The sequence below is a fragment of the Channa argus genome, chromosome 1 (genome assembly GCF_033026475.1).
Source record: "Channa argus isolate prfri chromosome 1, Channa argus male v1.0, whole genome shotgun sequence".
Lineage (NCBI taxonomy): Eukaryota > Metazoa > Chordata > Actinopteri > Anabantiformes > Channidae > Channa > Channa argus.
Window position 1 is genome coordinate 37633443 of NC_090197.1, and position 20401 is coordinate 37653843.

The following is a 20401-nucleotide window of genomic DNA, read 5'->3' on the forward strand; positions in this document are numbered from 1 at the left end:
AAATGTTAATTATGATGTCAAGACAGAGAGAGTCAAGGTGAAAGCTGCACAGCAATAGCTAAAAATAAATCCATGCCAGCTAGAGTACAGTATGATCCTGCAGAGGAGAGTTACTGGCAAGGGACCTTTTTGCTGCAACAAAGAGGTGGAAAAGAGGAAGTAAATGAATTAGAGTACAAGCCAGATTTTGTCTTTGTTTCATCCACACTTGTCCTGTCCCTATTTTGCAACCTCTCCCTTTTCCCTGCTATTGGAAGTGCTGCAAATTGTATAATGCTGGTCTTTGTTCTACAGAGTCAAGCCACATGAATAGCCGTCCTGAACACACACAAAAACACACTGACAAACTGATCATCTTAAAAAAGCAACGCCCTGGTGCTCACTTGGCCTACTTTCCACGGCAGCACTGGGACGTGGGAAGAGGAATAGAATTCAGGGGAGGATGTTCTTGCACTCTGGGAAACATTCAGTATAGCAAGTGTGTTGCACATAAACATAGCCTTTGCATTGTCAACCTTAGACCGCATTTGCCCCAGATAACTAGTCCCCATGTGCTATTCTCTTTGACTTTGCAATTGAAATCCTGAGAAGATTATGCCAAAGCTAAAAAGAGGCAAACTCCAGGGTGGGATTTCAATTGTCAATTCCTCTTGGATTTTATAGCATTTTGACATATAGTACACCATCTGTTATGCTTCCTGCGACTAGGTCTACGTCTGCACAAGGAGCCTATTGATGTGCACATCATTACAACTAAGACTTGTGGTTTTGGACGGACAGCAATATTCATTCAATCAATATTATTTTCTTGCACGCTTCAACAAATGTATTACTGAGCACAGGTGTCTCCAGGTTGCAAAACACTAGAGTAAATTAGGAAGGTGCAGGAAAGTAACCACTCCTAACTTTAGCTAAACAGACTTCCTGAAGCGCTAGATAATCTGGGGCTTCTATGTACACCGCCTAACCAAATGTCGACATCTGTGAGGGTGTGCATAAAGAAAAGCTCCTCAGAGGAACGGGGGATAATAATCTTAGTTCCCCTCACCTTCAGCTTGCCCATAGGGCTTTAAAAGGGAGATGAAGAAATCCTATGTAAACATGCCAAGTCAAATTTTCACTTGAAATGTGACATGGAGGCAAAGGGCAACCTTGGTGCATCACTAATGTGGTTCCACACATGCGTTTCCAGTGCCCCTGGATGTAAACAATTGATGTATTCAGTCCATGGTTATAGCACTGACTCACTTTGCACACTTAGTGTGTTTTAGCATCTTCTTTATCCATGACTGTACGTTTAGTGCATAGGTGAGAAGCCCAAAGAAGTCAAGACAAAGCTTGTACACAATCTGAATCTCTGTACTCAATAGCTTCCATGAAAGTGAGTTTTGCTCTCCGGAGAAACATACAAAGTTTGAGCATCTGTTCCATCATGTAGTCTTTGTTGAGAAATTAAATATTGAACTGATCTAGTGTACCATGAATGTTTCACTCACATACTGATTAGACAGACTGGAGAGGCAAGGCATCGCAGCACTTTACACTCTACTTTAATATACTGCATTTGTTGTTGCCTTTAAGTGTTTTTTAACACCAGATTATACTGTTGCTGTAGAAAATGGATTTTAATGTTGCTTTAATTAAACTTAACATGCATGTGTAACTCTAGTGCACATACCACAGTAACACACAGGCATATTTATATCCACCTCAAGCACACATGTGCACAAACAGACGTTATGAGTGTAGTGGACATAGGTATAACTGAAAAAACAAGACTGGAATTGTTTTATGAATCTTTTAACTTAATGGCATCAGTTTTTATACTTTTATGTTATTAAAGAACAGGTAGAGAAAGTACTAATTTAAATTGGTTTATATGTCTGCTGTTAAAATGCATCTCGGGAGTTGTCTCTTCTTTTAGTTCATTCTCCTTAACTTTGAATCGACAACTGCCTCGGGTGAGAACCCTTAATGACGTTTTTTGACGTTGCTATTTCGGATTAGATGAGTAGACCAAGGTAACATGCACGCAGGAGAAGGAAACGGTATCATCACAGAGATCATAAAATGGTGTCGTGAGTAGTCTTTTGTCCAGGACCATAGGAGAGTTCTGTTGCTAAAGGGAAGGACAAAAGCAGAAGGCGCCACGGGTATAAGGTTCCCCTGAGCAACAATGCTGAAAGTTTCAACTTGCAGCACATGGGTGTAACTTTAACTGGAATACCGTGGATCAAAGACTCACAAACAAAGTGGGTGGAAATGCTGGAGGAGTGTCTGTGCTCAAGTGAAGGACAGGTTCGCCAGAGAGAAAGCAGGGGAGACCATTTATGAAACACAGGCCAGGCAATCAGGGCTAATTACTGAGACTGTGTTTTGTGAACTCAAAGGGCAGCGTGATTCAATTAACAAAATTGATGTGTAGTACTATTTTCGCTCATTTTGAGCAATAACATTACATTTGCAACAACTGTGGCAAAACAAGCTTAAAAGATATAAAACTAAATCTGAATTAAATTAAATTTAACAAAGAGCTTTAAATTTTCTCAGCGCTTCATGCAAACAGAGGATACACAGCAATATTGCTCAAACATTTATTCCACACTCCTGTCTTTTCCTGTCATCTTTTAGAGAGCGGGAGAATTATTCAGTTCTGCTTCTTTAAATAAGAAACACAGCCTTGAAATTTGTGGGGCTTAAGGCAACTCATCAGGTTAGATCAGTACAATGTGGATGAGTAACCTTTACTCTGCAGTTGAACCTGCACATACAAGTGTTATGAAAGCTCCCGGTGGCACTCTGCTCTTCTGACATGGATTTGAAGACTTGCCACTTTATTAGCTGCTAAGCCCCCAATACTTGTTCTATATAGTGGAGGCCTATGTTATGAGCTGGGATCTCATTGTCTAGCGTTATTAGAGGAAGAGTCTGCAGCACTCTCTTGTCACCCCAAGAGAATATCCTGACTGTTTGAAAGCAAGCTACAAGTGCAATTTAACCCATCTTATTTACAATATGATCTGTTACAAGAACATCTTTTCTACAAGGATCCACACCTAATATAAGACCTCAGTGTAATTCCTGTCTATTTTCACTGATTCAGGATATACAGTATATTTTGTTAGTTGGATACTGTAAACTTTAATGACCTACACTACTCTGCTGTATCCATATATATCTCACTTTAAATGACGTGTCTCTAGAAACTACAACTCCTTTTTTGCTTAAAGGTCAAAACAGTAATTGATAAATATGAGTGGATATGGACTTCTTCAGCATACTGTCAACATCAGCCTGAAGAAAACAAGCCCTTTGTGATCATCACTTGTGTCAGCTGCACACTTATCCTCCAAAATGGAAATGATCCACTGGCATTGAATAATAAGTGCCATAGTGCCATCTAGTGCACAAATTTACACACTGAAGGATGACAGTCCCTATATGTAAAAGGCACACGTTATAAGAGAGAGTCTTACCGAAGAGATGGACGTGATAAAGAAATTTTAAAAAGTAAAGTACAATGTGCTAGTTGCACTATTGGCTCGCGTGCTTCTGTGTGAGGTTTAACTACACTGAATGTCCACACTGAAAATTTCCACTCTTGGGGAAAATAAAGAGAAGACAAAGGTTTGTCTTCCAAGCCTCCTTCACAACACTCAGTTGCGCAAAGCCACAAGGATAATCTCCTTCAGACAATGAGACAATGCTGAAGGCTGTGCATACAAATTATACTCTACAATCTAAATTACAAAGACATAGATAGACCTCCAGTCATCAGGCCTCATATCTCACTCATCAGGCCTCCTAGCTGTTGGGATGCCAGTGGATGCTATAGAAACAACAAACCAGAAATAATAATAATAAAAAAATAAAAAATAAAACACACATGAGCCAAAACAAGAGTCTTGAATAATTGATTGTGTTTGTCTTTGCTGTTTGTGTGTGTGTGTGTGTGTGTGTGTGTGTGTGTGTGTGTGTGTGAGAGAGAGCGAGACAGTTAAGACTGAGGGTCTGGACAGAGCTTATGCCCCTGAGCAGAGCAGACACATCCACTGGCCAATGGTTTGCGTTAAAAACGGTCTGATGGACCAAATGTGGGGGAAGGGTATGTTTGTGCATGAGAGGGGCACATGGATCTGTGTGGGTATTTACATGAATGCCTCCCTGGGTAAATTCAAATTCAATAGATATAAACATTAACACTGATTTTATCAAAAACACTTGAACCTAATGAAGTCATGTTAAAATCAGGGTTGTTTTTACTGTAGTTACATGAGAATCAAATGAGTAAAGATTTCCAGGACAGCAAATGCTATTGTTAAACGGCTCAGGAATAGGTGTGCTGTAAGATGTTAAAAAGTCAATATACCTTCATTTTGTCTGTGCTGGTAATGAGCCATATTTTCTGGGGAAAATGGCTGCTTCTCCGGAGGCACCATGTCTACTGAATGTGGCCCTGATCCTGGATAAAACAGAAGGCTCACCAATCAATCTCTCCAGGTTGCCCACAGCCAGAGAAAGCAGCTGCACCACATGTTTGCCTTGCGCGATAGCGACAAGTTAACATACGGGCAGCACAGTAACCATCCACAAGCAGCCTCTAGCTGTCTTATAATGAATTCCCACAGGGATGGGGAACTATCAGAGTCAGTGGTGTTACTGGAGGCTCGGAATAAAGTCAACACCTCTCCTTATACCTGATGAAGCTACGGCACAGCAGCGCACACACACACAAACACACACACACACACACAGACACACACAGTCACACAGTCATAGCACTAAACTTGTGAAAATGTTAAAAATCTAATGTACACAATAGTTAAGATGTACAGCTTACAATGCTTAAGTCAAATGTTTATCCTTCACACATTGGTGGTGAAAACAGTTTTTTCTTTTGTTTACACTAATAGTCGATGGAGCACTATATTTATCACCTTCATTTCTGTGTATAATATGAAATTAAACCAGATGTTTTGAATGCAAGTAAATTTCAGCTAAATTAGTAGCTAATAATTTTGTACTATTTACCAAACAGCATTTCCTATACTTTATTCTAATTCTGGTGTTAGTATAGCATCTACAATATATAAACACCAACACAGCTATGACACAGCTCCAATTTTGGTTCCATTTATAAGAGTTTTAAACTTTTGGATTGAAAAAAAAAAAACAACAACACTGCAAACCTATTTTCTGGTGTGGGTTCCTGCACAGTGCCCCTTTTTTAGAAGTCAGTGATTGCAGTGATTCAAGTGCTCCTGATCATTTACAAAATCACTGGTATAAGGTTAAAGTAAACATTCTACAAGTATTTTGAAGTTATTAAAAGTGTTTTGTGGCAAGGTTACTATTCAGTAGTACTTTAGCAAAAGCCTCTAAAATATAAACTGATTAAATGCAAGTTTTAATATGTTACACAAATTGCTCATATTTGTAAGCATGCTCTTTCATTCTACGAATACTCGCAAACCAACTACTGTGTACCAATATTGCAAGTACAAGTTGGACCATCTTTATATACTGTGTACATCTGTAGATATAGATATGGTCTTTCTAACCTCCAGGCCTCTGCTCTGCTTCTCCCCAAGGGATGCCGCATGAGTGATGAGAGGGATGTGGAGCCCGCGAGATACCAGGGAGGCTTGGGTGAGAGCTGGTCCAGGTCGTTCAGGGTACAACCCTATTTATTCACTTGCCACCTCCAGGACAACCTGCAGTTGCAGAAAACAAATAAAAGCACAATGGACACGAACATCACTGTGTACTGTTATCCAGAGCCTATAATAAGCTTATAATAACTTGCTTCAACTGAGTGCATATGGTTAAAAAATGTGTGGCTTGTAAAAAGAAAAAACTAATTATTATCAAGGCCTTTTAGGGGCCATAAAACTACTTAAAGATAAATTTAAATATGGAAGCTGTACAAACACCACATTTTATTTACTAGTTTTTGTGTTTCTATCCACACATTTACTTACAAGAACACTCAAATACTGGCTATTCTGTTTAATCCATGGCAACATGGCCCACATATTAAAAATTCTTACACCTAATCAGCATTTGCTTTTATTATTTTTTTAATGACTTTTTTATCGCACAATCAGCCCCCTCGAGACACTGTCCTCCCAATTCACCCCTTCAGAGTGCTTTTGACAAAGGTGTGCATAAAACTAAAAACAACACGGGTCTAAAATCTATTTTTGTAATCTTTGTATTATTATTTTAGGTTTTTGCAAAAGTGGATATATAATGCACTATTTAATGGATCATGGGCAGAGCATTTAAAATAATCCACTATTTAACAATAGAAAAAAGCAATAAAAATTTGTTTTTCAATTATTCGTAGCACACTATGAATAATTGTTGTGTGTGTGTGTGTGTGTATGTATATATATATATATATATATACACATATATATATATATATATATATATATATATATATATATATACACATATATATAAACAAGCAAAAGCACCAGGGGTTTTGATATATTAAATGCTTTTTTATTAACCAGGTCATAATAGTTTATAAAGAAAAGAAAATTGTTTGAGTTTGTCTACTTGTGCCACCTCTGAACACAGTGGCAGTGTAGCTGCAGACTACTCAGAATGGTCATGCTGAACCTTGTCCTCTGTGACATTTTTTGAGACTGTCAGTTCTAATGTGTGGTTTATTGGTGTAGATAGAATAGCAAACCAGGTACCTAAACTTTAAGCCTTTAAAATTAAACTAAACTGTTGCATTTAAATATGTGTGTTCTTAATCTAAATTTATAGTTGAAGACATATAATTCTGGAAAAACACAAAAGATTAGTCAGTGTCTGTCAAATTTAGACTGACGTGGTTACCTTCAGTTTATTACCTTTGGAGGTGCAACACACCAAGCAAAACTTAGCTTCCACCACTTCACCACTAGATGTCACCCACTGTCCACCCAATACAAGGAGGAATCCTTCAAATACATTTTTCTGAGCTAGGACAGATCATATGCAGCAACAGCAATAACCAGGCAGATAATAAAAAATGTTTGATCAGGAGCAGTATAATTTACAAATATAAATACTGTTGGTTCTAGGTTACTTCTATTTCTACTGAAAGTTTAGGAATTAGGCTGCTCAGTAAATGCATGTTACATACCTAACCTACGAACACAATAATAGAAAATGCCTATGGATGCCCACGGATGTTTTTGTAAATTTGATTTAGTTCAGTTTAAATTGGTAAAAATATGTAGGCTGCCTTCCTAAGATGTACATGTTGATGATGTACACCCTCCATCAGAAAGCAGCTGCATTTACTTTAACGAGCTCAGGAGTCGAGCTTAAATATGTAACGTAAGGAAATAAAGTCAAATGCATAGAAAATACACAATAAATGCACATTTGATAATATGATGCTCCGGAGGATGGATGGAGCCAGGATGTGGCATGTGTGCATGACGTCATTTCTCCATGTACTGTGCGCCATTTTGGAAGAAAAAAAAATCACGGATAATTTCCGTGGTCTTGACAGATCTGGACCCGAGTCTTCACGCTGATTGTGGATGCTATCTACTTTCCGGTGCCACCCCGCATTGGTTGATTAAGTATTGGAAGCTGTGTACAGCAAGAGCTGCTAAATGAAGCAATGGCGGGTAAGCTACTTTTAAAGGGGGGGAAAGGATCCACCTCACTTGGTGTGTGTGATGGCCTGAATCTGCAAGTTAGCTAGCCAACCTTAGCGCTGGCAGTCTAGCTTGCTAGTTGTCAAACTGTCTCACTCTCAGGTCATTTTACCGCCAGTGGAAACGCCAATCAGATTCGAACTAACTGTGTTTTCTTTCTGCAGGAGTTGCAGGAGGAAATGATTTTCAGTGGTGTTTCTCCCAAGTGAAAGGAGCAATAGATGAAGATGTTGCGGAAGGTATGTAGCTAACGTTAGCTTGGCGGCTAGGCTAAAACGGTGGGCAGCTAGCTGGATGGTGGTCTGAGGATGCTCTGTGGGCTTCGCAAGATGCACGATAGCTAGATAGGCGTACGGGATTTAATACAAGACAAATGTTTTGATTACTATTAGTCTGTCTGTATATCAATTGTACAAATGCCCTTTCTTCTGTAAATAACTGCATGCCGCTAGCTGGATGTATAGCTAGGTGGCGGCTAAGCTATTAAAGGGGAGCGACCGTCTTCGTGACGTCAATGTGCTGCGTCCATCAATTGTTGAGTGACATCATGCTTGTTTTCATTCATTCATACATACATGAATGGGTGTCTTGTTTTGTGCGGGTTTGGCCGCCATTGTACCAATTACTGTCTTTTGAGAAAAATGAATTTCACGTTATACCATTAGCGCGAAAGTGGTTGTCATTGGAACTATCTTAAGAGCAGAAGCTATTAAATCTGACTGTCCCATCTGTGTCCATTTTCAGCTGACATAATCTCAACAGTTGAGTTCAACTATACTGGAGAGCTGCTTGCAACTGGAGATAAAGGAGGCAGAGTAGTGATATTTCAACATGAACAGGAGGTGAGAGTCATATGGAATTATTTAGTTATCTTCACCAGCAACGCTACCTATGATTTTGATTTGGTTTGTTTGTTTGTTTTTGGTTTTCTTCTCTTTCAGTCCAAGAATCGTCCACACCTGCGCGGGGAGTACAACGTCTATAGCACTTTTCAAAGTCATGAGCCAGAATTTGACTATTTGAAAAGTTTAGAAATTGAGGAAAAAATTAATAAAATAAGATGGCTACCCCAACAAAATGCTGCTCACTTTCTACTTTCAACAAATGGTAAGTGTCTGCTAATTACTAATCTATTTTGATCATGGGTGAAATTAGAGTAGGAATTGTGTGACCTGTAACCTATCATATAGTTGTTCTTCCCTATATTTTAAAATTTGTATGTTGTCTCTCTTTTTTTGTGAGATAAAACTATCAAATTGTGGAAAATAAGCGAAAGAGATAAACGAGCAGAAGGTTACAACCTGAAAGATGAAGATGGACGACTCAGAGACCCTTTTAGAATCACCTCTTTACGGGTATGTTCCCTCACATGTCGTGCCCATTTTCTTTTTGAATCTGACTTTTTGTTTAAACAAATCTTACCTAAAGATGCATGTTGTATTTTACAGGTACCGGTGCTGATGCCAATGGATCTCATGGTAGAAGCAAGCCCACGGAGGATCTTTGCAAATGCACACACCTATCATATTAATTCCATTTCTGTAAATAGTGATCACGAAACGTACCTCTCTGCAGATGACCTAAGAATAAATCTATGGCACTTGGAAATCACAGACAGAAGTTTTAGTATCCTTTATCACAAAACAAATTTTAAAGACGAATAGTCATTGCAATGCATCATAATGAAACATAACACATCTAGTTCCTTAACAGTGTGTTCTTAGATATTGTAGACATCAAGCCCGCCAACATGGAGGAATTGACAGAAGTAATCACAGCTGCTGAGTGCCATCCACACCAATGCAACGTATTTGTGTACAGCAGTAGCAAAGGCACCATCCGCCTGTGTGACATGAGAGCAGCGGCACTCTGCGATAGGCACTCAAAGTGTAAGTACCTCCACCTTAGTGGTGCAGTGTTTTCCCGTTTAATTGGTGGAACATTAACTGACCGAAATTTGGATAAATGGAATCATAATTTATAAAAAGCACAAAATTGTGACTGTGACTCATTTTTGGAAAAAAATTTAGCTTGTATATGATTATTTGATCAATTAGAACAGACTATTCATTATTTAATAATAAAAAAATTGATTTGCCTCAACAAGCCAGTGTTTTTATGAGGAGTTATTTATAGTCCAATAAATTCCATGATAAAAATGATTTTTAGAAAAAGTCAAATTGAGAAATTTTCTTCATTTATTTTAAGTCTTTGAAGAGCCTGAGGATCCAAGCAGCCGATCCTTTTTCTCTGAGATCATCTCCTCCATCTCAGACGTGAAGTTCAGTCACAGCGGACGCTATATGATGACACGTGACTACCTCTCCGTCAAAGTTTGGGACCTCAACATGGAGAACAGGCCAGTGGAGACATATCAGGTGCGTAAATATACCTATACTAAATATATCTCGTGGCTAAAAATGTAACTGATAAAATTCTGTAAGTACTATAAGACTATCTCTAATAAAGTGACTTGAGCCTTATTGTAGGTTATGTAAACTTAACATTTGATTGTGATTTGCATAGTCTTGTGTAGATTTACAAATCACTTAGCAAAATATATTTTTCCAAGCTAATAATCTAATGGTGACGTAAAAAATAATCCTGTCAGAACAGAGCATAGTTCTTTGGCATGCAGCGTCTGTGTGACTCACCAAAATAATGGCACAGATGTGTTGAGCCACACAATTGGAGAAATGTTTGAAAATGCTAAGTAGAGCAATTTTAGTTTTTGCATCGACTGCTGTAAAAACACGGGTTAAAAGTTCAATACTCACTTTAAGTACTGTTAGCTGGCGCCCTTTTGCAGTAAATTATCAATGCCAAAGAAGAAATGATGTGTTTGTGAACATTAAGGTACATTAATGTTTTGTTCCAGGTCCATGAATACCTTCGCAGTAAACTCTGCTCCTTGTATGAAAACGACTGCATCTTTGACAAGTTTGAGTGCTGCTGGAATGGCAGTGATAGGTAAGTGTCCTTGCTCTTGCACAGGACTTATTTTATGTGATACTACTTTTGTTTTTCCTGGGTCGGGTAGTTAGAATTACAGGTAGCAGTTTTGCTTGTATGTCAAATTGATGTACTCAATTTTATTTTCCTTTCTGCATCAGTGCCATCATGACCGGCTCTTACAACAACTTCTTCCGAATGTTTGACCGCAACACCAGGCGGGACATCACACTGGAGGCTTCCAGGGAGAGCAGCAAACCCCGGGCTACACTCAAACCACGAAAAGTTTCTACTGGTGGCAAGAGGAAGAAGGATGAGATCAGCGTGGACAGCCTGGACTTCAACAAGAAGATCCTCCACACTGCCTGGCACCCCAAAGATAATGTGATAGCTGTGGCAGCCACCAACAACTTGTACATTTTCCAGGACAAAATCAACTAGAAGATTTGCGGCTCCAGAGGATAGGGCTTTTACCGTACCTGTGTAGTTAAGCCTACTACTTGTCTATCTGTATAAGAAGAAACAGCCTCGTTGTCCTCCTGGTGAAGAATTTGAAAGCACGCGTCTACTTTTTTTGCCACAGGAGGTTGATTCATAGGTCTGTTTTATTTTGAGTCTGAGCTTAGGTTGTTTTTGCCTTTGGCACCAGGGCAGTCTACATTGCCCCCCTGACCCAGAAGGCTTTTAAGCAGTTTGGGTCCAGTTGATGGAATGGCACTCCCTAGAGGTCAAACTCTCGAACGTTGGTGTTTGTGTTGACATTTTAAGCCTTCATTTCATGATTTAACAACAGAACTCTCTCAGACGCCCTGACGTCAAAGTTATAACATCATTTCAAAGATTTTGGGCCCTCTCAAGCGCGGATTAATGGCCAATAAACCTAACTGTAACATTCCCCCCCTCCACCCCCACCCATTGGCCATGTATTCTGGTCAACTTCTGTTGGAAGAGGCCATGAATTTGGAAAGTGGACTTGTTTCTTTTCTTCCCTCCTTCCTTTTACTTTACCCCAGTCAATACAGTGGCATAAATTCACTGACTGTATCTACTCAAATACACCTTGTCATCCACATAATAAAAGAAACTAAAACTACAGATGTGTTTTTAAATTTAGAAGTATGTATTAAAACATGTTTATTGCTTTGCATGTTTTTATGTTGTAGAGAGGTGGAAAAATGTCCAGTCACACCACTGTCTTTTGAGCAGATCTCAAGCAACCTTGTTATGGAAATACTATTTGGGGGCTACCAGTTTAAGAACCACTGTTAGACAACCAATAATGTGTTTGTGTCAAGAGATTTATTTCTAGGTATTTTTATTTTTTTGACTATGTTTTAGGATGCTGGCTGGAAACTACATGGCACAAGATGGGGCCCAAGACAAAGGGAATTTGCAGCCTTAATACCTACATCTATCAGTGACAGCTACAAGTTATGTCCCCAAACGTTTTACAAACCTCATGTGCATTATTTGTAAATCCTATTTTATAGCGTTATGTCCTCATATACTGCTGCTATATGTGGCTGTCTATGAAAACAAAGGAGGAAGATTGCACACCATACAGTTTATGTGATAGTGCCTCCAGATCATGTATTAAGTAGGAAATTCAGACAGGCCTCATACATGTGTCCTTATTCATTTATTAGGGGTGTCACCCAAATTTGAATTGCGTATTACAAATGTGGACCTCATCTCCATAGTTGTGTATGCAAAAATGACGGTTGACTACACAAAACATATACTGATGACATTAAAACACATAATAATGCATTGTCTTTGTCCATTGATTCCTAACATGGTGGCAATGTATTCACTTGTTTATTATTTTGACCAAAGTTCAATAAAATTTTAATTGTGTTCATCTGCATATTGACTCTTTGATAGCCCCATGTTTCTACAGATTAAATAGTTAGCAAATCCAACAGGCTTATACATGAATAAAATGGTCCACATCTCTGCTTAATACACTAACACTTGCACAAATTGAGCAATCGGTAATGGATGCAGTCTCGTCAACACCAAGCTAATTATATTTTTGGAAAATATGCAAGACAAAACAATTTCCTTTATCCACAGTTGATCTAAAAGAATCAGCTAGCAGTATATCATTTTAAATAATCACGTGATTTCCTCATTGCAAAACAAAAAGGCATTGACAAATATATATCAGTTTCCTAATGTTCAGATATAAGGAGCAGCAAGCAGCGAAAACAGTCTTTTCCAGCCAGGGACAACAGCAGGGAGCAAGGGATTGGCCAATGTTGTGTTCATGAGTTTATACCCCATTACACAGCAATGGCCGATCCTTAGCTCTCCATGCTGATGAGGGCAACATTCATCACTCAATCAAATTGCACAATGTCTAATGGTCACCACATCTTCCTTGATCTTCAGAAGGTCCCATTTTAAGGCATGCCAAGAAAGTCACCGGTGATTATCCATCACAACGCACCACCATCTTAGTAAGTGTTGTGGGAGCTTAGGCGCTTTCCAATATATATGCTAAAAGAAGAGACATTTTCTGTAATGGTGCAGATAATACTAGCAGTTTCCTCATTTTACCCACTAAATAATTAAAGCACACACAAGCAATATGGATACCACAGGCTACCACTTATCTACTCTTTCTACCCTGAACAATAAGCATGGTTATGCTCTCTGGGGTCTTTTTGTTTTGATTAAACTATTACTTTCTGTTCCACATATGTTATATAGGCAAGGTTATTAAGTATTTCTGAGCTAATGTAACATTGCCAGTTAGACATTAAATTGTGTCGCTTACCCTAGGCCCACAGCAAGGATGTGAGAAATGATTAACGAGGGAAGGAAAAGCTTCAGAAAATCAGCAGAGAGAACGCCTCCCTTCTTCATGACACTGGTGTTCCTGATGCTCAAAGAGGTTGAGCGCTTAGGGTACCTCAGCAGGAACTCCCTACAGAGGAGCACATTCATTTTTTTACTGCTGTGAATACATAAAAATCCATGAATGTCAGTCTACACACATATGCTCACACATAAGTTACTTTAAATTCTGTAACTAGAGTAACAGAATAAGGTTTTACAATTTCCTAATCCTGTTTCGTCTACCATGCCTGCAACCACTTCCACTTTTTACATGAATAGAAATTCGAATGGTTTAGTTATTTGCTTTATAGTTGTGTAAAAAGCTCATCTTTTTAAAATTGTAAATACATTAAACAAGATAACTCAATTGAAACCAATACAAGTTTTCAACTTAATAAAAGCTACATACTTTGGTGGATTGTTCTCAGGTCGACTAGACCAGTCCCAGATCCAATCAGCATTTTTTTTCATCAGGTTCTCTACTTCCTTTCTTCTTTCTTGGAAGTCTTCATCTGACTAAAAACACAGTTGTTTTGTCAGAACACATTATCAACCTGGGCACCACAGATGTTTAAAAAAATGTTTTACAAAACTACACTTTGCTATAGGTCAACAAATACCTGCGAGCTGTTTCCCTCTGAACCTCTCCACAGAGGAAGGGGGGTCTGTGCTCTGAGTGGGCTGTTGTAAATACGCAGGGAAACTCTGGTCACTTAAGACATATTTTTTGGAGTATCACCCTTTGCAAATGTGTATTACACAACCCAGAAATGGAGACTGCTTCCCCCTTTTCCAACACACCTGTTGCACTGGGAGCTTCCTCTGGAGCTGCTTCTGCCTGACTCGTGCTGTGCATCCAGGAGCATTTTCTCCACGTCACCCTCCTGACAGGACGGGGAGATTTGCTCCTGGCTTCCATGATGACTGGTTGTTTGGGAGCAGGTGCCGCTGAAATGCAGCTCAACCCAGGAACCTTGAATCAAATACACGCATGTAAGTGTTATGGATGTCCAGTAAGGCGTCACCATAAACCGACAAGGACTGTCCTTAACTTAAAGGCATTTTGTTTTGCAAGGCTACAAGTACGCTTCGTTGACTAACTAGGATGACGGCCTGTCCTCTTGCAATTGTCTCTCGACGTTTTCTTTGTACATTGAAAAAAAAAAAAAAAAGAGTGACAGCAAATTTTACACTAGCAACCTGGCTACTAAATATATCGAGCGTGGAGCTCGTGCTTTAATGTTACACGTGATTTAGCATTTAATCGTTTCCTTCGCAATCCACCAGCCCTAGCACCAACACTGGTAAGCTTCAAGCTGTTTTGTCCTTCATACTTTACCTTGCAAACTCTCGTCAGCTGAAATGTCCTTCTGGAGCGACATTGCAATGGTATGTCCTACAGGTCCACACGTTTACGCAGTTATTCAGGCCCAACTTGAAGCGAAATGGTGGCGAAATCTCTGTAAGCAGCTGGAGCTACAACTGCAACAATAACAATGACGCAATATTCTGTTGATCTAAAACGTGATTGGCTCTGAAAGGAGAATACGTAGGTGGGCACGTACAGCTCGGTCTGCCAACCAAACAAGCGTGCGTGAATGCGCACAAACACGCTTTGTTACATACAAAATAGATTCCAAGACAGACATTTGGTAAATCATATTTATCAGCCATATCTTATTGTTTTGTTTGTCGGCTTAAACTTATTAGGCTACAGCAATTCCACACATCTGTCTGCAGATGGCAGTGATGCTTTTTACGCCTCCTCCCTCGGTAACCCCCCTACACAGAGACTGGCATGCGTGCAAGACCCAATGTAGATCTTACTCGTATCTGACGGTCCAACAATTATCCACTCCAGAGATCGTTGTTTGGCGAACATCGGACATGTCTTGGGTTCCACGTTTCTCAACTTAAGCCGATAACAGACAAATTCAACAATACAAGTTTACGAATAGTAATTTCACAAATACGTTCACGAATCAATTCCATCAAACAAGTTTTCATAAAGTGATTTAAAAATCCACGGAACACAGTAAGAAACCGTGTGGCTCCATAGCTACACACTGAACCTTTCACTTCTACCTTGTTGCGGTCTTCACTATCTTAAAGTTAGTTCTTTTGCTTCAGTTACTGTCTCTCTTGTCGTCCACGTCTGTCCCTTGCAATAGCTGAGCTGAACTGCGTCTCTTGTAACAAACCATTGTTGTATGCATTGTTTCCTTGACAACAAGTTAAACAAACTTAAAAATTAAACTACAAAGGTAAACTAGAAGGTAAACATCAAAGTAACACCATAGCACCATATCATGTAATTAATGACATCATCAGTTCACCTATACGTATACTTCTTAATCCAATTAACCTTACAATACACAACACAAACAAAACAGAGGAAACCCTGGATGGCTCATACACCCAGTACCTTGCCGCCAAGGGTAAACGATGTAGCTGCACCCTTGGCAATGATGTGGCCCAAAATTAGTCTGCAGTGTGACAGCGACCTCAAACATACAGCCAGTGTCATAAAAAGTTTGTCCGACTATAAGACAAACAAGAAATTCTGCAAATGCTTACATGGACGTCACAGATTAAAGACCCCTCAAAAAGTCTACACAGAGCCCTCATCTCAAGCTTTTAGAGTCATGGATTACTTGGAGAGACGGAAGACACTGGCAGACTACATCCTAAGAAAGTAATGCAGAAGGTTCTCTAAAAGATGCTGGGAACAACATACAAACCACAAGCCCCCCCCTTTTTTAATTTTACAAGCAAGGGTTGGTAGTTACACAAAACCGTATTCTTTCGAAAGAAATTACTTCATAAATAAAAGTGATTCGTGGCAATATTTTTAAAAAATCTTTTACTTTATTTTAAGTGTCGAAAATTCTGAGTGCCAGTCACTTAATAAATCGATAATAAATCATGTGGCAAACTGATCATCAAAACGAAATGTCGCAATTCATTTTGTCCCAACCTCAAAAATGTGAGAATTCATTGCTTTCTTTGATACACACCACACTAAACTGATTAAAGTTGGATGTTTGGAGATCTTGCTTTGGGTTGCTGGAAATTATAGTAGGCAGTTTTCACAATTTTCTCATTCTTGACAAATTAATCAATCACCACATTCATTTATAAATAAAATAATTTTAGTTGCAGCACCTATCCTCTGTCAACTTACTGCCTGCACTCATGCATTTTCTTCATCTCTGTCCTGCAGTGTCCCTAGCCATCTATAATTACATTAATGTATGCTTTCTAGTTTAGAGTTGCCAATTTGAAGTAGAATGGTGGTAAACAAAAAGCCTTATTTCTGCTTACTTCTTTTCATTAACTGTTTCAAAAGTGACTAACAGAGTCCTGTGTCTAGACAAGGTGTACTATGTATTTATTGCTTGTGTTTTCTTGAAGAAACCAGTCCAAATTTGAGGCTGGCATATTGAATTGCCATATGTTAGCTACCATGGAGATGAGTATGACTGATTAATCTTGCCAAATTGAATTACTTCTACAATAAGAGGAGTGTGTTCTTTTTCCTGGCACTCCAAGTTTTATACAAATATATAGAGCTTAATAGATCATTTTAAAACCAAGATAAATTACTTGGGTAACAAGTAAAAAACTCCTACTGCAGCTTTTCTCCTTACCAATAACAATGTTATGTAAATTCCATTTAGTGCTGCATCAGAGTTTTGGTTTGCAATTAATCTTATTTTTATATTCTGTAAGCAGTTTAAGCAATTTTATTAGTGTGAAAATTACTTACGGTTTAGAGGTAAACAGTACTGTAAACAAGTACACATTGATTATTTTGTTGCCAAATGAAATATAGACAAATCAATTAAGAATCATAGGAAGAAAAAGTTTGAAGAAGAAACATTCAGGATTGTTTAAGCCAGTAAAAATGTTTTCATTTTATTTTCTGGCAATTTAGGCAACAGAAACATATGTTAGAATTCACATTTTTCTTATTAAAAAAAACAATCACATTGTAATAATTGACTTGATTGGAGGTGTTATGTTCAGTCCTGCTCAATGTAGTACAATAACATTAAAGTGATGATTCAATAGACAAGCATACATCCATGCTGCACAACAAAAGCTAGGCTAAATAAAAGCAATAACAATAAATAAAAATAATAAATTATGTATCACACGTCATTTCAAATAATATAATTTCGTGTGGGTGTAAGTTGTTTAGATTTCCATGTACGGCTGTCAGAGTATATAATGGAGGGAATAAAGGCAGTAATTTTGTTAAAGCTTATGAATCCAATGGTCCACTCCACATCCAACCTCTCCTTACAAAAGAGCTCTCACCAGATGGGATATGTACCTCCATGAATTCATTATACTGTGTTTTCTTCCCCCTCCAATCTCTATGCTCACTTGCTATTTAATGTGTGCTACATAGTGTTAAATAAGAGCTTTGTTCAGCTCCAACATAAAATGTGTTGAATGATATACAGTCATTAAACAACAAAGACAGGAAAGACTTACTTTGCCCCCAGTGTAAGCCCAGCAGCATTGGCTTAACAAACACCACTGAATTTACACTTTATACAAATTGTAACCGTTGTGCAGAACAATATGCTTGAAGAACCAACATTTCTTGTGAGAAATTAGAAATATTAGATTGCGCTTTCATCTGCCAGACTGGTGGCACAAGGACGAGTAATGTTTCTTGTATAAATACCCTGATGGTGCCCTATAGCCTATATGTTCAACATAGGTGCCCCGATGTTCCTCATTTTCGGCCCTCAATCCTACACATTGAGGAGAGAGACTGGTTACTTCTAGCTGTCATTTTTATAATGTTAAGTTGGACTAGTTGGGAAACGAACCCAACTGATGCTAAAGTTAGTTTAATATCGACATCTAACTAGGTCACCACATATATTTCACAAAAAGGAATTAAGATCTCTGGAAATGTGTTGCTTAACATCCAACAGTGCAGTTTTTTCCAACTTGCCTAAACAGTGCTAAGATTAAGAAGCTTCTTATGTGAATTATGCCAGTTTGTCAATTTTAAGAAGCATACTAATTCTAGGTTAACTATCTAGGCTAAGTGTAAGGAGCTGGTGTTATTGGAACATACCTTGTGATTCGCATTCACAGATATAAATCAAATAAGGCCATTGTTTGCCCTGTTATATGTTCCCTAACCGTGGATAGTGGATGTAGCTTAGGTAACTACGTGGGTCTTTTAGCTAGGTTATCTAGATTTGACTAGTTTGTTATTTAGTTAATCTACCATAGTTTCTCTTAGTTCAAAAACAATTTAAGGTAAGGTTCCATTAAGGTAACATTTTACTCATCCCCAAGGGGTGGTTTAGGCACCACAACAGGAGAGTAAAATTAACATTAAATCAAAACCTAAAGAACAGAAACATCAAAACTACAATACTAACAGTAATATTAATGATGATATGTGATTTGAAAGGCCATGGGTGAGTCCATGAGGCAAACAGGTAAATCCGTTTGCAGTTTTCCAGGTTTTGAGTTTGCCGGGAATAATGAAGACCAAACACTGATGATAGCAGAGACAAAAGACTTAAGCAGTGTTACGCCACACATCATTTGTTAAAATTCATGGATTACAGTTATCAGTGCTTAAATGTGTTTTTTCCCACAGGGATCACGAATGTGATAGCATATCTGAACTTACAGTAAAACTATTCAATTTATGTCAATTCATCTGGAGCTTTACAGAAATCATTAACTAAACTAATGAAAGATATGTAGTGGACTAATTACCACAGTTTGCCTCTGAGCTGAGGAGCACAAAGTGGAAATATTAAAGTTCAAGGAGCTCAAAATTGTAACTGAAAAAATGAACGAACAATTACGTTTAAATCACTGTCAAAAACAAAATTACCATCAGGCAACATACAAACATTTAGCTAGATGTTTAGCTATTTTTGTATTTACTATTATCATCAGTAACTATAGACAGTATCAGTGTGAATGGTGAACATCTGCATTAAGTGATGATTTACTGTTCCAGGAACCTAAGAAGTCTTCAGGCGACCTAATTATGATGTTTGAGGAAGTGAGATCCACCCATACACATCACCTTGAAGACATCCGCACAAAGCGCCATCTGCTGAGCACTAGAGGTAACTGCTACTATCACGCTTGTTTGAATATACAACTCAAATAGCTTTACTAAATTAATAGTAGTAGTCATATGGTTCATATGGTACAGACTATTCAAAAAGCGAACTTCTCATCATTAAGGTGCCTTCCTCCAGTACGTCCCCACTGACCACTGAGTAGAATTATCAACTCTATGAGTTTCAGAGTAGAATTAATGGCACACCTGCTGCATTGGATTACATGTACATGTGTACCTACACAATCCTTGTTAACACCCTTAGCAACAGTTTTACTGTGTAGGTAAGTTATAACAAATAACCTTATTGATTCCACTCTGCCACATGTTGGAGTAATAACCTTTTTAACCTTACTTAATAAAATATTGCAACTTATGCTTCCAGTCTCCAGTAAGCTTGTATTGTTGACCAACCCTTTGACAAAAAAGGTCAAACCCACCCTTGTAGTACATCATAGGGTGTAAAGGAGAAGATCTCACATTTGTGTGTTTTTTCTGTTCCTAGGCTGTGCTGCATATTGAAAGATGAATGGCTGTCCACACCAGCTGGCCAGTGAAGAAAGATAAAGTACAATAATAGTAGGATCAGGAGTAGGTGTTTATTTTGCATATGTTTTTAGTTTACATTATACAGGAGTATGTTGGTGGAATGGGGGTGGGGGGAGGGTGTGATGTGCAGAAGCTTGTGCAAGGAAGAGAGTAGGCCAGACTGGAATTAGATGTGATTGATGACACAGACAGAACATGATGGCTAAGTAAGAATTATGGTGTCCGGGCAGGAGATTTGCCAGAGCTTAATTTGTTATCATTGAGGATT

General features: G+C 38.5%; 2 protein-coding genes and 1 long non-coding RNA gene across 3 annotated transcripts; 2 read left to right on the forward strand and 1 right to left on the reverse strand.

The window, feature by feature from the left end:
* The first annotated feature begins 7465 nt into the window (after nucleotides 1-7465).
* Nucleotides 7466-11715, forward strand: ppp2r2d (protein phosphatase 2, regulatory subunit B, delta). Its single transcript, XM_067518247.1, has 10 exons — nucleotides 7466-7640; nucleotides 7835-7909; nucleotides 8415-8512; nucleotides 8612-8777; nucleotides 8913-9025; nucleotides 9119-9296; nucleotides 9395-9559; nucleotides 9879-10048; nucleotides 10549-10640; nucleotides 10784-11715. The coding sequence occupies exons 1-10, from the start codon at nucleotides 7634-7636 to the stop codon at nucleotides 11061-11063; spliced, it is 1344 nt and encodes a 447-aa protein (XP_067374348.1). The 5' UTR covers nucleotides 7466-7633; the 3' UTR covers nucleotides 11064-11715.
* A 529-nt stretch (nucleotides 11716-12244) lies between these two features.
* bnip4 (BCL2 interacting protein 4) lies at nucleotides 12245-14948 on the reverse strand. Its single transcript, XM_067518259.1, has 6 exons — nucleotides 14806-14948; nucleotides 14268-14439; nucleotides 14087-14147; nucleotides 13876-13982; nucleotides 13405-13554; nucleotides 12245-13124 (listed from the first exon to the last, which is right to left on the reverse strand). Exons 1-6 carry the CDS (start codon nucleotides 14846-14848, stop codon nucleotides 13082-13084), a joined length of 576 nt encoding a protein of 191 aa, XP_067374360.1. The 5' UTR covers nucleotides 14849-14948; the 3' UTR covers nucleotides 12245-13081.
* On the forward strand, nucleotides 14324-20176 carry LOC137133991 (uncharacterized). Its single transcript, XR_010915363.1, has 3 exons — nucleotides 14324-14459; nucleotides 19477-19588; nucleotides 20090-20176. It is a non-coding gene; the product is annotated as an uncharacterized lncRNA (long non-coding RNA).
* Nucleotides 20177-20401: the final 225 nt, after the last annotated feature.

Excerpts from the sequence above, each read along its gene's own strand:
- ppp2r2d (XM_067518247.1), top strand. Across the intron at positions 9,026-9,118 it reads TTAGAATCACCTCTTTACGG|GTACCGGTGCTGATGCCAAT; the intron begins GTATGTTCCCTC and ends TGTATTTTACAG. Across the intron at positions 10,641-10,783 it reads TGCTGGAATGGCAGTGATAG|TGCCATCATGACCGGCTCTT; the intron begins GTAAGTGTCCTT and ends TTTCTGCATCAG.
- bnip4 (XM_067518259.1), bottom strand. The coding sequence starts at position 14,848 with ATGTCGCTCCAGAAGGACATTTCAGCTGACGAGAGTTTGCAAG. Across the intron at positions 14,148-14,267 it reads GGAAGCTCCCAGTGCAACAG|CCCACTCAGAGCACAGACCC; the intron begins GTGTGTTGGAAA and ends TATTTACAACAG. Across the intron at positions 13,555-13,875 it reads CCTGAGAACAATCCACCAAA|GGAGTTCCTGCTGAGGTACC; the intron begins GTATGTAGCTTT and ends GCTCCTCTGTAG.